The following is a 20,500-nucleotide window of genomic DNA, read 5'->3' as shown; positions in this document are numbered from 1 at the left end:
GTCCCCAGTATGGAACAGATGGGTGAGCACCGAGTAACAATACAGGTTAATGCGCATTAATGCAGCACATTAGCCCCGGTCTTTGTTATGGGTGATGTCTGCTGGCCCCCGACATTGCTCAATATAAATCAGGGAGGTTGAGTCCAGACTGGGGGAACACAGTAGCAGCTGCTATGTCTGTAGCAGGGCGGGGGAGGGGGACACCGCCTTAGTGCTTCTGTAAATCTCTGCAGCCACATGGCATTAGCATTAGAAAGAAGTGGCTTCTGCAATAAAACTTCTCACCATCCAGTAAGTTTATAATTTACAGGCCCAATTCTCCTGACACCGATCGGCGATCAGGATTGAGATATATGAGGCCTTTGCTGCTGTAAGAACCGGCTGCCGTCATAAGGAAGCGGTCTGTTGAGTAATGATGAGGCTGCTGCTCTGCCGTACTCATGCCATATGTGTATTTTATACTCCATTGGTGGACGCAAGGAGTTGGTGAGGAGTGAACATCCAGCACCCCCCGCCCCCCATTCCTTCCCCCTCCCTTTTGCGCACGTATTGGCGCATTTCATTTATTCTGTTTCTGCCCGCGTGTTTTTTTGCTCACGGGACACAAAGACGCATCGATTGAAACAGCTAATTCGTCTAATAAGTTCCAGATGTGTTTTCCTTTCCGAATGAATTGCGCAGCATTTCACGCATATCCTAGCGTAATTCGCTCGTTTGTGCATCCCTATTGACTTTTATAGAGATCTTTGCTTTGCAAATACGCAGAAAGATTGAACATATATTCTATCATTTTTTGCGTGGACGAAACGCACGCACAAAATACGAAACTGTTAACAAACCTATTGGGTCCTATTCTCTGCATATTGCGCGCAAAAATATTGCACGTGCAAATACACCCTTTCCACAGATTTAATGGCTGATTAGAGCCTAATAGGGTCCAGAGGTGTTTTAGGGTCCTCTTTACTGTGTTTTGCGCGGTATCACACCCTTCCACTTGCGTTATTTCCACCTCCCAAGGCCGTGTCATGCGAGCGTGTAAACTGTGCCTTGCCTGTGCAAAAATTACAGTACTACATGCAGACACATGCACAACAAACAGATTAGGTATCTCTTCAAACCTCGCTCATGAGCCAAAACGCTGCGGCAAGCATTTGTGCGCATGTGTAGCCACCCTAACATGGAGTTTAAATACTTTTTGCGCACGCTGGGCATGTTCATGTTCACGCAGCACACGAACACATCCTTATTTAAGTGGCTATTTAGCCTAGAGAGGTCCAGATGTGTTCTCTTTTTCACGGAATTGCGCATGTTCCTGTGCTTTGCGCACCCCCAACAGTTTGTATGTGCTGTATGTATTGTCCATGTGGGTTGTATGCATTGTATATGTGCATGTAATGTGTTCTTCTGATTGCGTGCGCCATTCTCTACTCTACATCTACTCCACACACTTCTCTTGCACCAGTTTCTATATCCTTACTCTCCAAGGGGTCTTCAACCTCCATTTCGATCTGTTTCAGAGTTCCGTCCTTCGTAAGCTTTTCGGTAAAGATGTCTGAAGGGACGAGCTCCCTCACTGTTTCTCCATCGTCTTCAGACTTTGCCAGCCATCTCTCACAGGGGAAGGTGACGGTTTGCGAGCCCTGGCCACATTACAGACAGATTGCGTTAGTACAAGCCAGTAACTAATGTCTTTACAGTGGTCTATGGAATCACGGAGACGTCTTCAAAATACAATGGCTTAAGGACCTTACATACGAGACGAAATTGGACGCAGCGCTGATGCGGATTTGGTCACTTCGTGTGAATTTTATTGCGTTTTTAACTGCGGAATGCGTTCTACGGAACGTCTTGTGGAATTTCTAACGTTTTGTTACGTAGACTTTATATTTGTCCTGTATATTGGAAACTTACATCGAAAATTCCGCGAAACATCCTTAGTTCCACTGCAGAAACTTTGCTCCTGCGGTATTTAATCTTGCGGTTTTGTAGTAAAGACGCACAGGTTTTAAGAACCGTGGAATTCAAGGCCCATAGGTATAACACTGTGGCGCAGAAATGTCCACAATGACTAAATCTGTCCCATGCGAAAGGTCACTTATAGAGTATTTACCCCCAAAGTAGCCTGGGAGGAAAAGTCCCAGCGTCGTCCTCTCATACAAAGTGCACGCAATCCGCAGTGAATAGAACCCATTGATATCAATGGGGGTCATTCACAAAATCGATTTTTTTTTTTGCGCGTATTTCGTACATTCACAAAAAAATAGGACTTGCTCTATTTTCCTGCATCTATGCGCACCAAAGGGCCCCATAGAAGTCTTTGGGACATTCGCAAATTTGCACAAAATACACAACAGGATGCACAATAAACAATTCCGCCATCTTGGGGGGGGGGGGTTGTTTCTTCGGCGTACTTTTTCTGTACTACTGACTTTCTATCATGTTTTCAAAAACTTGCCACGCAACCACAATAGGTGAAACCAGGCAGATTTGACTTAAAGGGGTCTTCCGATACTAAGATATCGATTATCTGTTCTCGCAGTGATTATCCGGCTGCGGGTAACGCAGTGCACACTTTCCATAGCGTTGCTATGGCAAGTGCAGCCGTGGCGTCCACGAGCGTAAAATCATAGCGTTTTTCCGTTCGCAGGACTCAAATCGCGGCATGCTGCGATTTGATGCGATTCTCCGTGGTGAGCCTATCTGTCAGATAGGCTCATCACATAGAACTGTCAGCTTGAGATATTCCACCTCACCCGTGGACAGGGGGCCTAAGGTTTATTTCACGTGAGCGAGTGCAATATCGGGCCATGAAACTCAGCCCAATATCACAATATTGAATGTGAGATTTCCCCGCGGATGCGAGGCGATTTTGTGTCAAAAATGCCTCACATCACTTTAGGAAAGTTGCGATTCTCCGGGTTGGTTTTCAGCCACGTCGGAGGATCGGCAAGTGTTTCCCATTGTTTTCAATGGAAACCTCACATCATGTGCAAATCCTACACCGTGCAAAGTTTTTCACAGCCCCATTGTAAATAATGGGTGAGGCGCTTTGCGGGAACACCCAAAGATAGGACATGCCTGAGAGAGGGCGGCCTGTCCAACGACTGATTGTGGGGGTTCTGAGCAGCGAACCCACCGATCTGATATTTATGACCTATCCTGAGGATAGCACCATATTCACACAGGAGAGTTTAACATCTGCAGTCTGCAGTTAGCAGAACACGGACCCAGTCATTCACGGGAGCAATTTTTTCACGGACTGATAGTCCCTGTTAAAAAGAAAAAATAATCACAACATTTCCTATTTTGGTGCTTTTTCAGATAAAATCATCCATTAGGGCTTATTCACATGGACGTTTTTTCCGTGCAAGTGCGGTCCGCAAATACCCAACGGACGTTGCACAAATAGGTGGTGCGAATGCGGGCGTAAATGCGCTTACGGCCATGTTACACCGACCTTAAACTTGCACATATGCTGACAGTGCGCCATCTACTGGTCAAAATTCAATGAAAATCATGAAAAATAGGCCACCGCCTACAGCGAACCTCTAAGTGCATTCAATGTCAGCTAAATACACCATTATTATACAGGTATAATATACAGATATAATTTGGCATCGTTGGCTTTATAACCCACCTTTCCATTGGGTAAGAGTCTACGAATGTCCACTCTGTCCAAGTGCCACCCAGGATTGACACCTACATCATTGTGCCCAATGCGGATCTTCTCGATCACGTCCCCGATGTCCTCGAGCTGCAGAAGGGGCGAGAACAACGAGACAGATAATTGGTTTTGGGGAGGGTCAAGTGGAAGTTGACTTTGGGCCGATATAAGAACAAAATCAACGGGAAAGTGTCAGTCAGGGAACGTATAAACGGGGATCCCATTCCGGCACGATAATCACCAACAGCGACTGTCAAGGCTTGCTGAATAATTCAACAGGCAGCCTATTATCACTGCGTTGCTGGGTCTCCGCCTGACTGTGACAGACCAGCCACTAAAGGAAGCCGATCCTCCAGCTGTGCGGTTGCTCCTGGTAATTGTGGAAGCACGCTAGGTCTGGATGTAGTAGAGCCGAGTTTGTCATTGGGCAAAAATCATGCTGCCATGATATATTATTCATGGTTTTACACACTGGAGGTCAGAGGGAAATTTACGGATGACATAAAACATGACATTGAAATAGAACGTACTGACTTGGCGGCTGTCAAGCTCTGCTTTTAAGGATACAACTATGATGCTGCTTAGGGCTCCTTAAGACCAATTGGTACGCAAAGAATAGAACCCATTGATTTCACATTTTCGTATTTTGCATACGCATTTCAGTCATGGGAAATAAGCAGCACACTCTACTTTTTTGCACAGAGAATTCAATGAGGGTGCGCAAATGTGTGCACAATACGCGAGGATGGCACACAACGCACACGCAGTGAGTAGGTTCTATTCTCTGCTTATTGCACGTACAAATACACATGCAAAGACGTCCGTGTCAGTGCGCCCTATGGACTTACTCACAAGAGCAAATTTGCGCACGCAAAATACACACATTCATTGTGCAGAAAATAGAACCCATTGTTTTCATGCACATGAAAAAAAAAAAACGGGACATGCTCTATTTTTGTTCGCATTTGCTCACCTGATTCCCATGAAAATTGCACATTGAACTCTGCAATTTCATATGGAAATCGATAACATCAGGGACTTTTTAAATCACGGTGATTTGAACGTCCTGGCAGTGCAGAAAGTACAGTAAACAGCGCAGATGCATGCGATAACACCACCTTTTTCCTGTGAAGGGTGCACTATTGCAAGAGTTTCTGCGCCTACGTTTGTCTGAAGGAGCCCTAAGGCTGCGGTTTTGAACCACAGCAAAAAAAAGGCATGCCTTGTTAAAAAAAAGCACTGTTTCTTGAAAAAACGCATACGGTTTTTAACAAAATCGGATTTTCTTTTTTAAACCGTATGCTTTTTTTTTTAGTGTTGTTCAAAAATACAGCAAAAAAGAGCAAGTATAATCGCAGCCTTAGGGCTCGTTCACATGGGTGTGGAATTCATGCAGCTATTAGGGTGACTACCCACTACAGGTTTTTTTCACTGCGAAATTCGCAGCGTTTTTTTCTCTGCAGGGGTCTATGGGACTTGTAATGTTAAAATCGGGATTGCGCAAAATCACAATTTACCGCAAAATCGCGATTTTGCGCGATCGCAATTTTAACATTACAAGTCCCATAGACAACTGCAGAAAAAAAACGCTGCAAATTTCGCAGTGAAAAAAACTGTAGTGGGTAGTCACCCTTAGATGCGCAAAAAATGCTGTCCGGGAGTTTGGGGACGAGAGAGAGATAGGAGCAGTCCCAAAGTTCCTTCTGAATCTGAAAGTTTTCACTTTTAAATGTTCCACTGTAAACTCCTGTTAGTCTCTGGGGAGATGAAGGGAAACCCCAGGGAGTCCTCCATCCCCACCATGAAGGTAACCCCCGGGGAAAATGAAGAAAAGCCCTGTGGTATGCCTTCATCACCACGGGGACACCGTGCTTCTGGGTTTAGCAGCGTAGCAGAATTCACTACCACTCCCTTTTTTTCCAGTTCCCATAGGAGTTTATGGACACTCCTACATATTGCGCACTAAGGATAGGTTAAGAATAGAGATGAGCGAGCGTACTCGGAAAAGCACTACTCGCTCGAGTAATTTGCTTTATCCGAGTATCGCTGTGCTCGTCCCTGAAGATTCGGGTGCCGCTGCGGCTGACAGGTGAGTCGCAGCGGGGAGCAGGGGAGAGCGGGCGGGAGAGAGGGAGAGAAAGATCTCCCCTCCGTTCCTCCCCGCTCTCCCCTGCAGCTCCCCGCTCCGTGCCGGCACCCGAATCTTCAGGGACGAGCACAGCGATACTCGGATAAAGCAAATTACTCGAGCGAGTAGTGCTTTTCCGAGTACGCTCACTCATCCCTAGTTAAGAATTATATTTCTGCGCAGCGAGGAATTTCAGTCGCTGATGTCCTACCTTTTTTAGGTGCGTTTTTTTTTGTGCACCTAAAATTCCTTCTTCTGAATGTTTCCATAGGAAACCATTGGTTCTAATAGTCATGGGGTTTTTTTGCACAGCTAACTTAGCTGTGCAACTTCCCTCATGTGAATGAGCCCTTTAGCTGCTTTCACATGGGCTAGAAAATCACACACGATTTGTGTGGTGCAAGATGCACAAATATGAACCCCATTCTTTTGAATGGGGTCATGCACATGAGCGATGTTTTCCCGCATGGCACTGTGATGCGGGAAACAAATCGCGGCATGTTCTATCTTGTGCGTGCTTTCGCAATGCAGTACCCATGGCAGCATTGCACCACATGCCAGGTGCACACAGTGCAATGTGAGGTCTCCCATTGAAAACGATGGGAGTAACCCTGCGATTCTCCGCCTTGTCTGTCAGCCGTGCTGGAGGATCACTACTTCCCTGCAGTAATGCACGGTGGTTTTGACATAAAAAACGCCTTGCATCCACGAAGAATTCATATAGTGGCGGGTGCGTTATCATTAGCTAGCGCATATTCTCATCAACGAGGATGGATGAGGTAGGTTTGCAAGTATCTGCACATAGTACAGGCCATTTTGTGCATGCTGGGCCCGTTCACACGCGTGTGGCACACCCTTTCCGTGAATTAAAAGGCTATTTAGCCTAATGAGGTCCAGATGTGTTCTTTTCCCTGTGGATTTGCGCAGCATCTCACGCATCCCTTTGCGTATTTGCACACCTCTCAGACTTCTATGGAGTCCTTGGTGCGCAAAAACGCAGGAAAACAAAGCATTTTTTTGTGTCCGCATTTTGCTGAACATGCTCAGGCACAAAAATCTCGAACAAGTAGGAATCGCAATCTTTTGAATGAAGTCATATACATGAGCAAAATAGCGCGGGAAAATCTTGTGGCATGTTCTATCTTACGTTGTTCTCGTAATGCGTTGCCCATTGAGCTCACTGCGACCTTTAATGCATCGCATGGCTCTCGCATTCCGTGCGATGTGCATGTGAGAGTGATGGAAGGTTTCCCATTGTAATCAGTGGGAAACACTGCCGATCCTCTATCGGGCATGAAATTCGCGCAATAAGATCGGTATTTCACAGATGTGATGAAAGGCATTTTTGCCTAAAAAACACTTCTCTGGATAACTCGCACATTCATGAGCGCGATATCGGGCTGAATGTCACAGACCAATATCGCGCTCAGTCATGTGTAGGTAGTCTCATGAGAACAAACCCATTGAATTCAATGGATTCTGTTCTGCGTGTTTTGCGCACCTATATTTTACGTACGCAAAAACATATGCAAATACGGTAAAGAAGTCCTTAGTGACGTGGCCTATTTTGAACCTAAGGATGTGACGACTTTTGGGGATTTTCAACCTTGCTTTTTGGAAAAAAACTTTTTTATTAATGTATTAGAGTGTTAAGATGTCACCATGAGATGTGCTGAATGACCAACCCAACTCAGCTGCACTGACCCGTCCGGCACTGCTACATTCATATTGTATGTCCACTTTTGTTGTTAGTAGATATTCTATTCATCTGACTTTGGTACAGCGACCAGATAAGTGACGACTATTACAGCTTCTGTAAGGGTTGATGCCCAGCTTTCCTGGAGACCTGAACGGCAGTTCTGACTAGTTCTGTAGTGATACCTCCCCTGAGACCCCTGGAAAGCTGGGTGACCACCCCTGTACGGCAGAGTCTAGATACGTTACCTCCACGATGAACTGGTCCACGGAATTCCTCTCGAAATACATCCTGCGCTCCCGCTTGTTTACACACAGGGATTTCTGCTGCGTGCAGATTCCATCTCTCCCATAAAGGACGATAAAAACATCGGCATCTGTCCCAGCGCCAAATATGTCGCTTGTGTAAACTGTGATTTCATAGGGAACGACTGCGGAGATACAAACACAACGTGGCTGTGTTATTATCCACAATGTCACTGGGAGAGTCATTACTAAAACATCAGCAAATATGTACCAAAAGCTGCCAGAGAGCAATCCGAGGAATGGGCTTCTGGAAGGCTTCATCTGTCACTGAGGTTATATGGACGGCTTCTTCATTTAGTATGGACAAGGTAATAGGCTTCCCTATATCACAGATCATGGACGATATGGATCCCCACATGTACACAGTGCCCATGGACAGTATGGTTCCCATATGTACACAGTGCCCATGGACAGTATGGTTCCCCACATGTACACAGTGCCCATGGACAATATGGCTCCCCATATGTACATCATGACCATGGACAGTATGGGTCCCATACGTACACAGTACCCATGGACAGTATGGTTCCCATATGTACACAGTACCCATGGACAGTATGGTTCCCATATGTACACAATGCCCATGGACAGTATGGTTCCCATATGTACACAGTGCCCATGGACAGTATGGTTCCCCACATGTACACAGTGCCCATGGACAATATGGCTCCCCATATGTACATCATATCCATGGACAGTATGGCTCCCATACGTACACAGTACCCATGGACAGTATGGTTTCCATATGTACACAATGCCCATGGACAGTATGGTTCCCATATGTACACAGTGCCCATGGACAATATTGCTCCCCATATGTACATCATGACCATGGACAATATGGCTCCCATACGTGCACAGTACCCATGGACAGTATGGTTCCCATATGTACACAGTACCCATGGACAGTATGGTTCCCATATGTACACAGTGCCCATGGACAGTATGGTTCCCATATGTACACAGTGCCCATGGACAGTATGGTTCCCCACATGTACACAGTACCCATGGACAGTATGGTTCCCATATGTACACAGTGCCCATGGACAGTATGGTTCCCATATGTACACAGTGCCCATGGACAGTATGGTTCCCCACATGTACACAGTGCCCATGGACAATATGGCTCCCCATATGTACATCATGACCATGGACAGTATGGCTCCCATACGTACACAGTACCCATGGACAGTATGGTTCCCATATGTACACAATGCCCATGGACAGTATGGTTCCCATATGTACACAGTGCCCATGGACAATATTGCTCCCCATATGTACATCATGACCATGGACAGTATGGCTCCCATACGTGCACAGTACCCATGGACAGTATGGTTCCCATATGTACACAGTACCCATGGACAGTATGGTTCCCATATGTACACAGTGCCCATGGACAGTATGGTTCCCATATGTACACAGTGCCCATGGACAGTATGGTTCCCATATATACACAGTGCCCATGGACAGTATGGTTCCCTACATGTACATCATGCCCACGGACAGTATGGTTCCCATATGTACAGAGTACCAATGAACAGTATGGTTCGCATATGTACACAGTGCCCATGGACAGTATGGATCCCCACATGTACACCATGCCCATGGACAGTATGGTTCACATACGTACACAGTACCCATGGACAGTATAGTTTCCATATGTACACAATGCCCATGGACAGTATGGTTCCCATATGTACACAGTACCCATGGACAGTATGGTTCCCATATGTACACAGTGCCCATGGACAGTATGGTTCACATATGTACACAGTACCCATGGACAGTATGGTTCTCATGTGTACACAAGTGCCCATGAACAGTATGGTTCCCCACATATACATCATGCCCATGGACAGTATGTTTCCCATATGTACACAGCACCCATTGACAGTATGGTTCCCCACATGTACTTCATGACCATGGACAGTATGGTTCCCATATGTACACAGTGCTCATGGACAGTATGGTTCCCTACATGTACATAATGCCCATGGACAGTATGGTTCCCATATGTACACAGTACCCATGGACAGTATGGTTCCCCCATGTACGTCATGACCATGGACAGTATGGTTCCCATATGTACACAATGCCCATGGACAGTATGTTTCCCATATGTACACAGTACCCATGGACAGTATGGTTCCCATGTGTACACAAGTGCCCATGGACAGTATGGTTCCCCACATGTACATCATGCCCATGGACAGTATGTTTCCCATATGTACACAGCACCCATGGACAGTATGGTTCCCCACATGTACTTCATGACCATGGACAGTATGGTTCCCATATGTACACAGTGCTCATGGACAGTATGGTTCCCTGCATGTACATAATGCCCATGGACAGTATGGTTCCCATATGTACACAGTACCCATGGACAGTATGGTTCCCCAGATGTACATCATGACCATGGACAGTATGGTTCCCATATGTACACAATGCCCATGGACAGTATGTTTCCCATATGTACACAGTACCCATGGACAGTATGGTTCCCCACATGTACGTCATGACCATGGACAGTATGGTTCCCATATGTACACAATGCCCATGGACAGTATGTTTCCCATATGTACACAGTACCCATGGACAGTATGGTTCCCCACATGTACGTCATGACCATGGACAGTATGGTTCCCATATGTACACAGTACCCATGGACAGTATGGTTCCATACATGTACATCATGCCCATGGACAGTATGGCTCCCCACATTTACATCATGACCATGGACAGTATGGCTCCCCTACATAATACTGTTCCCCAGAATAGTATGGTTCCCCTATGTCATACAATGCCCACAGAGAGTAAGGATGTAACATAGGCACTATGGACAATAAGGATACATCAACACAGTGTGGATTTATGGCAGAAATTGCGTGACTATTTTCTGAAGCAAATCCACAGGAAATGTTTTAGTGTCAAGTCTTCACCATTTTGGTGCAGGTTTGCTTGTGGATTTGTTGCTGCAAGTTGGTTTGAAAAATGGGATACTCGGCTTCCCCATCCCCTTCCTGCTCCTGTGAAGACTTTTGCCTGCTCCTTCACTCTCTCTTGACCCCCAGTGATGACCTTTCGACCGATTAAACCACTGTAGCCTGTTACTGGCAGCAGCTCTCACAACATGTCATTGCTGGAGGCAAGAGACCAGAGGGGGTGCAGGTAAGTCTCTGCACAAGAATGGGGAGAAGATGGAGAACGAGAGCAAAGAGTTTATTAATTATTTAACACCTATATCACACCGTGGCAGCGTAGTACATCGCTCCAAGGATAACTTATAAGTAGTATCTTTGATTTGAATGGCCAGCAACCCTTGAAACAAGTTAAGGGGAATTGAGCCAAGAGTCACAGTCTCCTAGAGGAGATGTACAAGGTAAAGATCTTCCTGTCCAGATGTGAAGGACCATTTATGATACTGTAATCAGTATGAAGGGAACGGGGGCATTTAGACTCTTTAGCAAAGGGCTTTCTCCACTCTACATGCATCCTTGAGGTTCTACGCTATTTGTAGAGATCATTGCAAAGGTTAACAAAGACCAACAATGTTCTACATCTCCCAGGTACAGTGGGTGGACAAAAATATGGAAACACCGTACGAAATGTATGTGATTTTAATCATCACCACTGAGCTGCCCTTTTGACCCCTGCTTGGCTGAGAGCTTTCTTGCCAAATTTGTGTTTACTTTCACCTCTTGCCCGGCTCTGGGTGGTTTTGGGAGCCAGCTGGTAACAGCAGGGGATTGGCTTAAACCTCTGACCAATGGAACCTTGTTGCTTAAGCAAATGTTTACTTCTGCCCGGCAGCATCTGTGTCATATTACCTCCACTTAAAAACGGTCTCTACATGTGTTATTGAAATATGATTTACAATCCCATGTAACTTAACGCATGTCGTACAGTGTTTCCAGATTTCTGTCCACCCCCCTGTAAGTAACAATACAAATCCTTCTTACGACTCTACATACAAGGTGTATACTCTTCAGTTTGTAAATCTGAAGGAAACAGGTATCTCTCGATGAATCCGTCATCTTCTGTTTTATCCAACCACCGCCCGCATGGAAATTTCAAGCGTTGTCCGATCGATGGAGCATCAACTTCCACCCAGTCAACGAACCACCCAGCAGAGTTGCCTAGATGAACAAATCACACAGCAATCAGAGGAATAATTTCCTGGTGTGAGACGCCAAGCACAGCAAGACAAAGCTAGCCAAGAAAGTGTCCGAGAAGCTGGCGGGGTGTCACCTCCAAAATGTCCTCCTCATCCCAGGCAGCTGCGTAAAGCAACTATTAATATTATTGATGAATGTGACCCCACTGCAATCATACATTATACCTCACCTGAAATAACCTGCAGGAGGAATGCATTAGCTGAGACTTCAGGAGACTAGAACCTGAATCTAATCCAAGGACAAGCATTTGTCCTGACCTCAGAATGTAACATACGTGCAACTTGTGTAGACTGCAAGACACAGGGAGCCGCAAAAGGAATCATGAGTGAGCTACATGTACAGGACCTCCTGATCCAGATGTGAAATGCAAAGAACTAATCTGGTGGTCTTCCTTTTGACATTTTCCTGGGCTAGCATATCATAGAAGCAGATCATGGGGGCTATAGAGCACATGGAAAAGAAGACCAAGCCAGGCATGCCCAGTTATCAATAGATGATAGAATCATACACAGCAGCACCCCCTCACACTGCAGCTTTGGAGAACACGTGGCTCCTCTTTCTGGTAAAGAACTGGTAAAATTTGAAGAACGTGGTGATATGAACCACCACCAATATAGGGGACTATTTTTTAGGGGGTCTCCTCAAATTATGCCATGTATTTTCCCAACTCAAATCAGATAGATTAGATTAGATTAGATTAGATATGAATGGATAGGTGGGGGGGGGGGGATGGATGGATGGATGGATGGATAGATGGATGGATAGATGGATGGATGGATGGATAGATGGATAGATGGATAGATGGATAGATGGATAGATGGATAGATGGATAGATGGATAGATGGATAGATGGATAGATGGATAGATGGATAGATGGATAGATGGATAGATGGATAGATGGATAGATGGATAGATAGATGGATAGATAGATGGATAGATAGATGGATAGATAGATGGATAGATAGATGGATAGATAGATAGATAGATAGATAGATAGATAGATAGATAGATAGATAGATAGATAGATAGATAGATAGATAGATAGTGGCCCAGAACACCATCCTGGTCCCCTCCATAAATGTCATGTTTGTCCTATGTATATGCACTGTGCAAAGCTTGTCCTGTTATATCCAGTGTGTGTGTGTGTTGCACAGCTGCAGCACTTGAGAGGTTAACAGTAATAAAATCAGTGCATGTAAATATATCAGTCTGTCATGTCATGTGGTAGTAGGAGTGATTGAGAGCGGGAAAAGGAGTCCATCTTCAGGAGTTCTGAGAGAGTGCTAACACAGAGCCACATGGAAGCACCTTCAGCTTCCATGTATGTGAAGATGGAGGAAGAGGAGTGATATCCTGTAGCAATTGGAGTCTGGATGTGAATGGAGTGAGTCCCAAGATCCTAAGAGAGAGAGCATCCCCCAATAATTCTGTATATAGGAATCCACCATACAGGTACCAATTCAGACTACAAGTTTTGCCTATGTGGCTGTCCAGAGTCAGGATCACCGCATAGAAGTACGCTACTGAGACACACGCACTCGCCTGCCGTGGGGGGTGTTACTGTTGATCCTTTAAGTGAATAATTGTTTTTGCCGGAGTGTCTGCGGAGAGACCCCTACCCCCTTCCTCCTCTTTAGTGCTTCCAGTTCAGGAGTGGTGCCGTACAGATAATGTGGACTGTATGACCGGTTTCATCCTGTGTATCCTCCTTACCTCTGAGCTCTAGTCTACTTGCATTTAAAATAATTGTACCTGCTTTTCTTGAATAATTGTTTTGTCAAAGTTATACCAAGTAAAGTTATACCAGGCCCTAAGCGTTCCTGGGGACTCGAGGTACTATACACAAGTCTCTGTGTTATTTCTCCGCTGTGTTGCATACTGGTGTGTGGAAACGATGGCGTCACGAGTGATAACTACTACTACCCTCAGCATCCAGTTTATTGGCATGCCCTCTCCTAGGAGTGTCGAAGGTGGCCTGCAATCCCGCCCTGGCCTTGACTACGTGTCATCCCTCTGGGACCAGAGCTTGGTAAGTGCCGCTGTGACAAGCCAACACTTAACCCTCCCAGCTCTGCACAATAGTCAAGTGTCCGGGGTACTCCTCTGGGGTGTTGCGAAGAGATAAGAGATAAGCGAAGAGATAAGCGAAGAGATATGAGATAAGAGATAAGCGAAGAGATATGAGATAAGAGATAAGCGAAGCTATATGAGATAAGAGATAAGCGAAGAGATATGAGATAAGAGATAAGAAATGAGCGAAGAGATAAGAGATAGACAGACAGACAGATAGATAGATTGATAGATAGATAGACTGAATGGCCACTTTATTAGCAACACCCACCTAGAGACCTCCTTTGGCCTTCAAAACTGAAGTCATTCATTGTGCTATCCATCTGTAGATATCAGATGACCCGGGGTGTGCCATGAAAATATCCCCGCACCATTATTTTACCTCCTACCAGCCAGAACTATTGGCACCTAACAAGATGGGTTCATTAGTTCATGCTGCTTGCGCTAAATTCTGACCCTGCCATCTACATGATGCAGAAATCTGGATTCATCTGACCAGGCGATGTTTTTCCGCTGCTCAGAGATACAATTTTTTTGCTGTTTTGCCCACTGGAGTCTTGTCTTTCTATTTCTCTTTCACACGGGCGAGTGCGATATCGGGCCACCAACGTGCGATTTACATGGATGCAAGGCATTTTCGTTTCAAAAACGTCTCACATCACTTTGGGGAGATAGCGATTCTCCTAACAGCTGCGGCGGAGGATCGCGGAGTGTTTTCCATTGTTTGCATTGCACTTGCATGCACCTAGCACACAGTGCAATGCTGTGGGGGTCCCATTGAAAAAAATGGGCGATGCGAGAACACATCCAAATATAGGACGTGCCACGATTTTTTTCCGATGCCATGCAAAAAAACATCATTCATGTGTATGACCCCATTCAAAAGAACCTCTGGCGCAGCTCAAAGCTACTCCCTCAAAGTATGGGAAGCGTTTTTGACATAAACACGCTTCGCATCCGCAAGAAGATCGCATGTGCACCAGTGCAATATCTGACCGATTTTCATGCTCCGATATTGGGCTTGCTCATGTGACATTATCCTTAGCAGGGAAATCCTGGCCCCGGCTAGTCTAGTACCAATGAAAGCCGCTCAGATCGCTGGATTTTCCCAACTAATGTGGATTCACACTGAAACTGATCCATGGAGAACTTGTCACGTGATTTTATGCTGCACTCCGGGGTCACGGGGAGAATTGCCATACAGGGAAGTGCCAATTGTAAAAGGGCCGGGGCTCGAATAAAGGGGCCATTCATGAGGAATGGCTAGTTGGCTAGATAGAAACATACCTTTGTTGTCATGGCCTATTTTTATTTTTTTTAGGTCCCCTATATCCACAGCCTCCACTGTGAACACATCCGTTTTCCCCCTTTCAAATTTGTTCTTGTTGGTTTTGGATGCTTTCAGATTCATAAAACCTAAGAAGAAAACATGGAGTGTGGAGTTAGTCATATGGCAGCAACTACAGCTTGAGAGGCAATGAATAGAGGGAGAAAACTTGTACAAACCTAATATTTCCCAGTCTGAGGATCTGCTACAATGAACTGTGTCCAGTATAGGCAATCCTCTGTGAGGTGAAGATGGATTTAGCTCATAGAGGATTGTTAAGACTGGATACAATTTTGGCAAAGCTTCAGCTGTGTAGCCTTCAGTAGCATATAAGAAAGATCACACCGAACAGCAGCAAACAAAGGGATGAGGATATATCATTAAGCACAATACTGGGCAAAAGTTTTAGCTAGGTGTGAAAAATCCTGCAATCAAGAATGCCTTCAAAAATAGAAGTGTTTATACACTCCTTGTAAGGAAAAGTCCCTCCCCTAGAAGGAGTTGTCGGATGGAATGACACTTTCTCTGTGTGATTCAACATTGATATAAGGGAGTACAAAATCAGAGCAAAAGGAGAATTTATTGCAGAAAAATGACCCCTTGAAGGGAGGCTCTAGTACCCTGTTGTACTGCCTCTAACTTGGAGGTAAGATGTGATTCGGGTGGGCATGGAGGCTCTAGTACCCTGTTGTACCACATCTAGCTTGGATACAAGATGTGATACAGGCGAGCATGGAGGCTCTAATACCCTGTTGTACCACCTCTCGCTTGGATACAAGATGTGATACGGGGGCATGGAGGTTCTAGTACCCTGTTATACTGCCTCTAGCTTGGATATAAGATGTGATACGGGCGGCCAGGGAGGCTCTAGTACCCTGTTGTACCATCTCTAACTTGGGTGGAAGATGTAATACAGGTGAGCATGGAAGCTCTAGTACCCTATTATACCACCTCTAGCTTGGATACCAGATGTGATACGGGTGGGCATGGAGGCTCTAGTACCCTGTTGTATCACCTCTAGCTTGGATGTAAGATGGGATATAGGTAGGCATGGAGGCTCTAGTATCCTGTTGGGCTGCCTCTAGCTTGGATACAAGATATGATATGGGTTGGGCATGGAGGTATACAGCTTCCGTATGGTATCCTGGAGCATATTTCTCCCCATTCGCTGTAATTGAGCCTCTAGATTGTGCAAACATGTAGGTTGTCAAAGTTGGCATCCTTGATGGTCTCATACATGTTCTATTGGTGATAAATCTGACAACCAGGCAAGCCATGGAAGTGTGGCAATGTTATGGAAGCATTCCTGTGATACCCTTGTGTGTGTAGCCAAGCATTATCTTGCTGGGAAATGACTCTTGGTAGCCCTGCCATGAGAGGAAAACATGTGGCTGCTGGTTGTCCTGAACATATCGCTGAGCTGTGTGGCTGTAATCGAGAGCAGTTTGTTCGCTGATGGTCTGAAGTGCAGTACAACAATGAGTGTCTGCAGGCAGCAGTTAAGCATGGTGGACAGCGGTACAATAGTGAGTGTCTGCAGGAAGCAGTGAAGCATGTTGCAGAGTGGTACAATAATGAGTGTCTGCAGGCAGCAGTAAAGTATGGTGGGGAGTGGGACAATAATGAGTGTCTGCAGGCAGCAGTAAAGTATGGTGGAGAGTGGTACAATAATGAGTGTCTGCAGGCAGCAGTGAAGCATGGTGGAGAGCAGTACAATAATGAGTGTCTGCAGGCAGTAGTGAAGCATGGTGGAGAGTGGTACAATAATGAGTGTCTGCAGGCAGCAGTAAAGCATGGTGGAGAGCAGTACAATAATCACTGTCTGCAGGCAGCAGTGAAGCATGGTGGAGAGCAGTACAATAATGAGTGTCTACAGGCAGTAGTGAAGCATGGTGGAGAGTGGTACAATAATGAGTGTCTGCAGACAGCAGTGAAGCATGGTGGAGGCTCCTTGCAAGTTTGTGGCTGCATTTCAGAAAATGCAGTTGGGGATTTGGTCAAGGTTAATGGTGTCCTCAATGTTGATAAATACAGGCAATACTTATGCATCATGCAATACCATCAGGGAGACATCTGATTGGCTTCAAATTTATTCTGTGGCAGGACAACCACAAACATCCAGCCAATGTCATGAAGAACTATCTATCTTCAGTGTAAAGAAGAACAAGGAGTCCTGGAAGTGATGATATCGCCCCACAGAGCCCTGATATCAACATCATCCACTCTGTCTGGGATTACATGAAGAGACAGAAGGATTTGCGCAAGCAACATCCACAGAAGATCTGTGCTTAGTTCTCCAAGAGTTACTTCAGAAGCTGTGTGCAGTCCATCTAGAAGAACCCATGCTGTTTTGATGACAAAGGGCGGTCACAACAAATATTGATGCGATGCACATTTGTCTTTTGTTCATTCACTTTGTATTTTGTTAAATGACAAAAATAAACTATTAACACTTCTATGTTTTAAAGAATTCTTACTTTACAGCATTTTTTCACACCTGTATAAAACTTTTCCACAGTGCTGTTTATTCAAATCTGTAAAATGATTTTGCTTTATTTAGGTAGAAGTGGAACATTAGATTAAACAGGATTTGTCATGATGAGGAACTTTTTCTTTCGAGTGCAAAAAATTATAGCATGGGCCTATAGACACAGCCTTGTATATAGCTGCAGTAAATTCACCTACTATAGGTCATTTACACATACGATGGGTAAAAGCCCAGAGGTCCAAATTTCCAAACCCTGGCCTTTATCCATACAATGATAGGGAGGTCCCAAGTCAGGGCTGGGGGAGACAGAGATAAACAATAACTAAAGACTACTCGACAGCCCAGATATTACTAACCCCCCTCCACAAACTCAAATTAAGAGACCCATTGGGCAATGCAGCCATAGGGAGATACATAGAATGAGCGGTTAGCATTGATGCTGCGTACCAGTGTCGTTCTTATCTCCATACAGAATTATAAACACATTGGCATCAGTCCCAGCGTTCTTCTTGTCTCCGGTCTTCACTTTTACAGTGTATGTAGTGGATTTGGCTGTGGTAGAAAAAAATATAACATAATGATGTTATAATATCCAATCCATTAAATATACTAACATAGGCAGAGACATTTTAATATCTATTAATTTATCTATCTATCATCTGTCAGTCTAAATGTAGCAAAGTTTTACTTTACTTGACTCTTTATGCATTAAAATTACTTTCTGTGCCACACTTTGTTTACTTTTTTAAGAGTTCTTAATGTTATGATAACAATAATTTTTCAATGGCTGAAAGGATATGGAAAACTTTGTGCATGAAAAATCAATATACACATATCTAAATAAGTCCCTGCAGAAAAAAAATATTGACTTATTTGTTTTTTTTTTTGCATTAAGTTTTCCTTCTCATGCATTTAGAAAGTCTCATGCTTGGTTTGTAGGCTGTCCTATATTCAAGTTTCTGGCTGGGGGTATTCTCAGCACGGATCAGGTGGTCTCATTCATTAAGGCCGCCTGCAGACGAGCGGAAATCCCGCCGCGGGATTTCCCGCGGGATTTCCGCCGCTGAAAGTCTGCATAGGAGTGCATTACAATACGCACTCCTATGCAGACGGCCGCGGTTTGGCCGCGCGAAATCTCGCGCGGCAAACAAACCGCGGCATGTTCTAATTTTCTGCGGGGCACGCACTCACCTGGCCGCCGGCTCCGGTCTGCGCATGCGCCGGCTGCGCGGCAGCCGGCACATCAAAGAGCCGGGGCCGCCAGGCGCGGGTGAGTACGCGCTCGCCCCTGCAGGCTCTGGGGTCGGATCGCGCGGCGAGATTTCTCGCTGCCGGATCCGACCCGCTCGTCTGCAGGCGGCCTAAGAGTACACAAGCTCAGCTTCCCTCTCTTCTTTCAAAGGCTGTGTAGCATAATCACACCTACTCAATACTACACAGCTATCTCTCCATCCTCTATCTGTGTAGGTGCTGGTCCCTTTCTCCCCCACTGCTGATAAGAGTAGAGAATTATAACCCTCTGTAATAGTAGCTTTCTCTGTTGTGCTCTCCTCAGCCAGCTCCTGACACTATCATACAGCTCTCTGTAATATTAGCTTTCTCTACTTGTCTCCACCATCTTCCAGCACTGTCACACAGCTCTCTGTAATAGCTCAGTGGAAAAGAAGTGAATGTAGTTCCCAACAGGCAGCCAGCTGGGGAAGGAGCTCTTAGCTTACTCTGACTGACAAAATATGGTAAGGTTTTACCACCAGTCTGCAGTGCCTTGGAAAACAATACGAGCATATAAATTAAACAATCAAAATTATTTTACTGAAAACCAATTACATTTTCCAAAAAACGCATTGGTTACAAAAAAAGAGTCCAAATGTGTACACAGGCTTTGAAGTAAAATAACTTATTACAAAAAGTTATAACAGTCATGGTAACTCGGTTACATCTGTACCCATCTATCTATCTATGGCCGCCTGCAGACAGGCGGAAATTCCACGGCGGGATTTCCCGCGGAATTTCCGCCGCTGGAAGCTTGCATAGGATTGCGTTAACAAGCAAATCGCGGCATGCTCTATTTCTGTGCGGGGCTCGCACCCGGATCCCACCCTCCCGTCTGCAGGCAGCCTATCTCACATCTATCTATCTCATATAGATCTATCTCATATCTATCTATCTATCTCATATCTATCTATCTATCTATCTCATATCTGTCTATCTATCTATCCATCCATCTATCTCATATCTCCAGGTCTTCCTTCTATATCGCAGTGAGCTCAGCTGGACCCGCTGAGATAATTGCTGGGACATAAAAGGCTGCAAACTCAGGCGGTCAGGGTCAGAGCCCCTCTCTCGCTCATATCTATCTCTCTCTTTCCCATATCTATCTATCCCCCTCTCTCTCTCATATCTATCTATCTCATATCTATCTATCTATCTATCTATCTGTCTCATATCTATCTATCTGTCTCATATCTATCTATCTATCTCATATCTATCTATCTATCTATCTATCTATCTATCTATCTATCTATCTCATATCTATGTATCTATCTGTCTACCTATCTATCTTATAACTATCTCTCTCATATCTATCTATCTGTCTATCTCTCTCATATCTATCTATCTTTCTATCTCATATCTATCAATC

The 20,500-nt window shown here is 45.0% G+C and overlaps 1 protein-coding gene across 1 annotated transcript in view; it reads right to left on the bottom strand.

Moving 5' to 3' along the window:
* Positions 1–20,500, bottom strand: part of LOXHD1 (lipoxygenase homology PLAT domains 1) — a 238,164-nt gene that overhangs the window by 58,210 nt on the left and 159,454 nt on the right. The window contains exons 29-34 of the mRNA XM_066602615.1: positions 18,307–18,411; positions 15,332–15,460; positions 11,771–11,935; positions 7,737–7,918; positions 3,638–3,754; positions 1,478–1,640 (exon numbers count right to left, since the gene is read on the bottom strand). Of these exons, the coding sequence (XP_066458712.1) occupies positions 1,478–1,640; positions 3,638–3,754; positions 7,737–7,918; positions 11,771–11,935; positions 15,332–15,460; positions 18,307–18,411 (861 nt within the window). The remainder of the gene's footprint in view (positions 1–1,477; positions 1,641–3,637; positions 3,755–7,736; positions 7,919–11,770; positions 11,936–15,331; positions 15,461–18,306; positions 18,412–20,500) is intronic.

Source organism: Eleutherodactylus coqui, chromosome 5 (genome assembly GCF_035609145.1).
Source record: "Eleutherodactylus coqui strain aEleCoq1 chromosome 5, aEleCoq1.hap1, whole genome shotgun sequence".
NCBI lineage: Eukaryota > Metazoa > Chordata > Amphibia > Anura > Eleutherodactylidae > Eleutherodactylus > Eleutherodactylus coqui.
The sequence above is the reverse complement of the archived record's forward strand: the minus strand, read 5'-3'. Positions and strand labels throughout refer to the sequence as shown.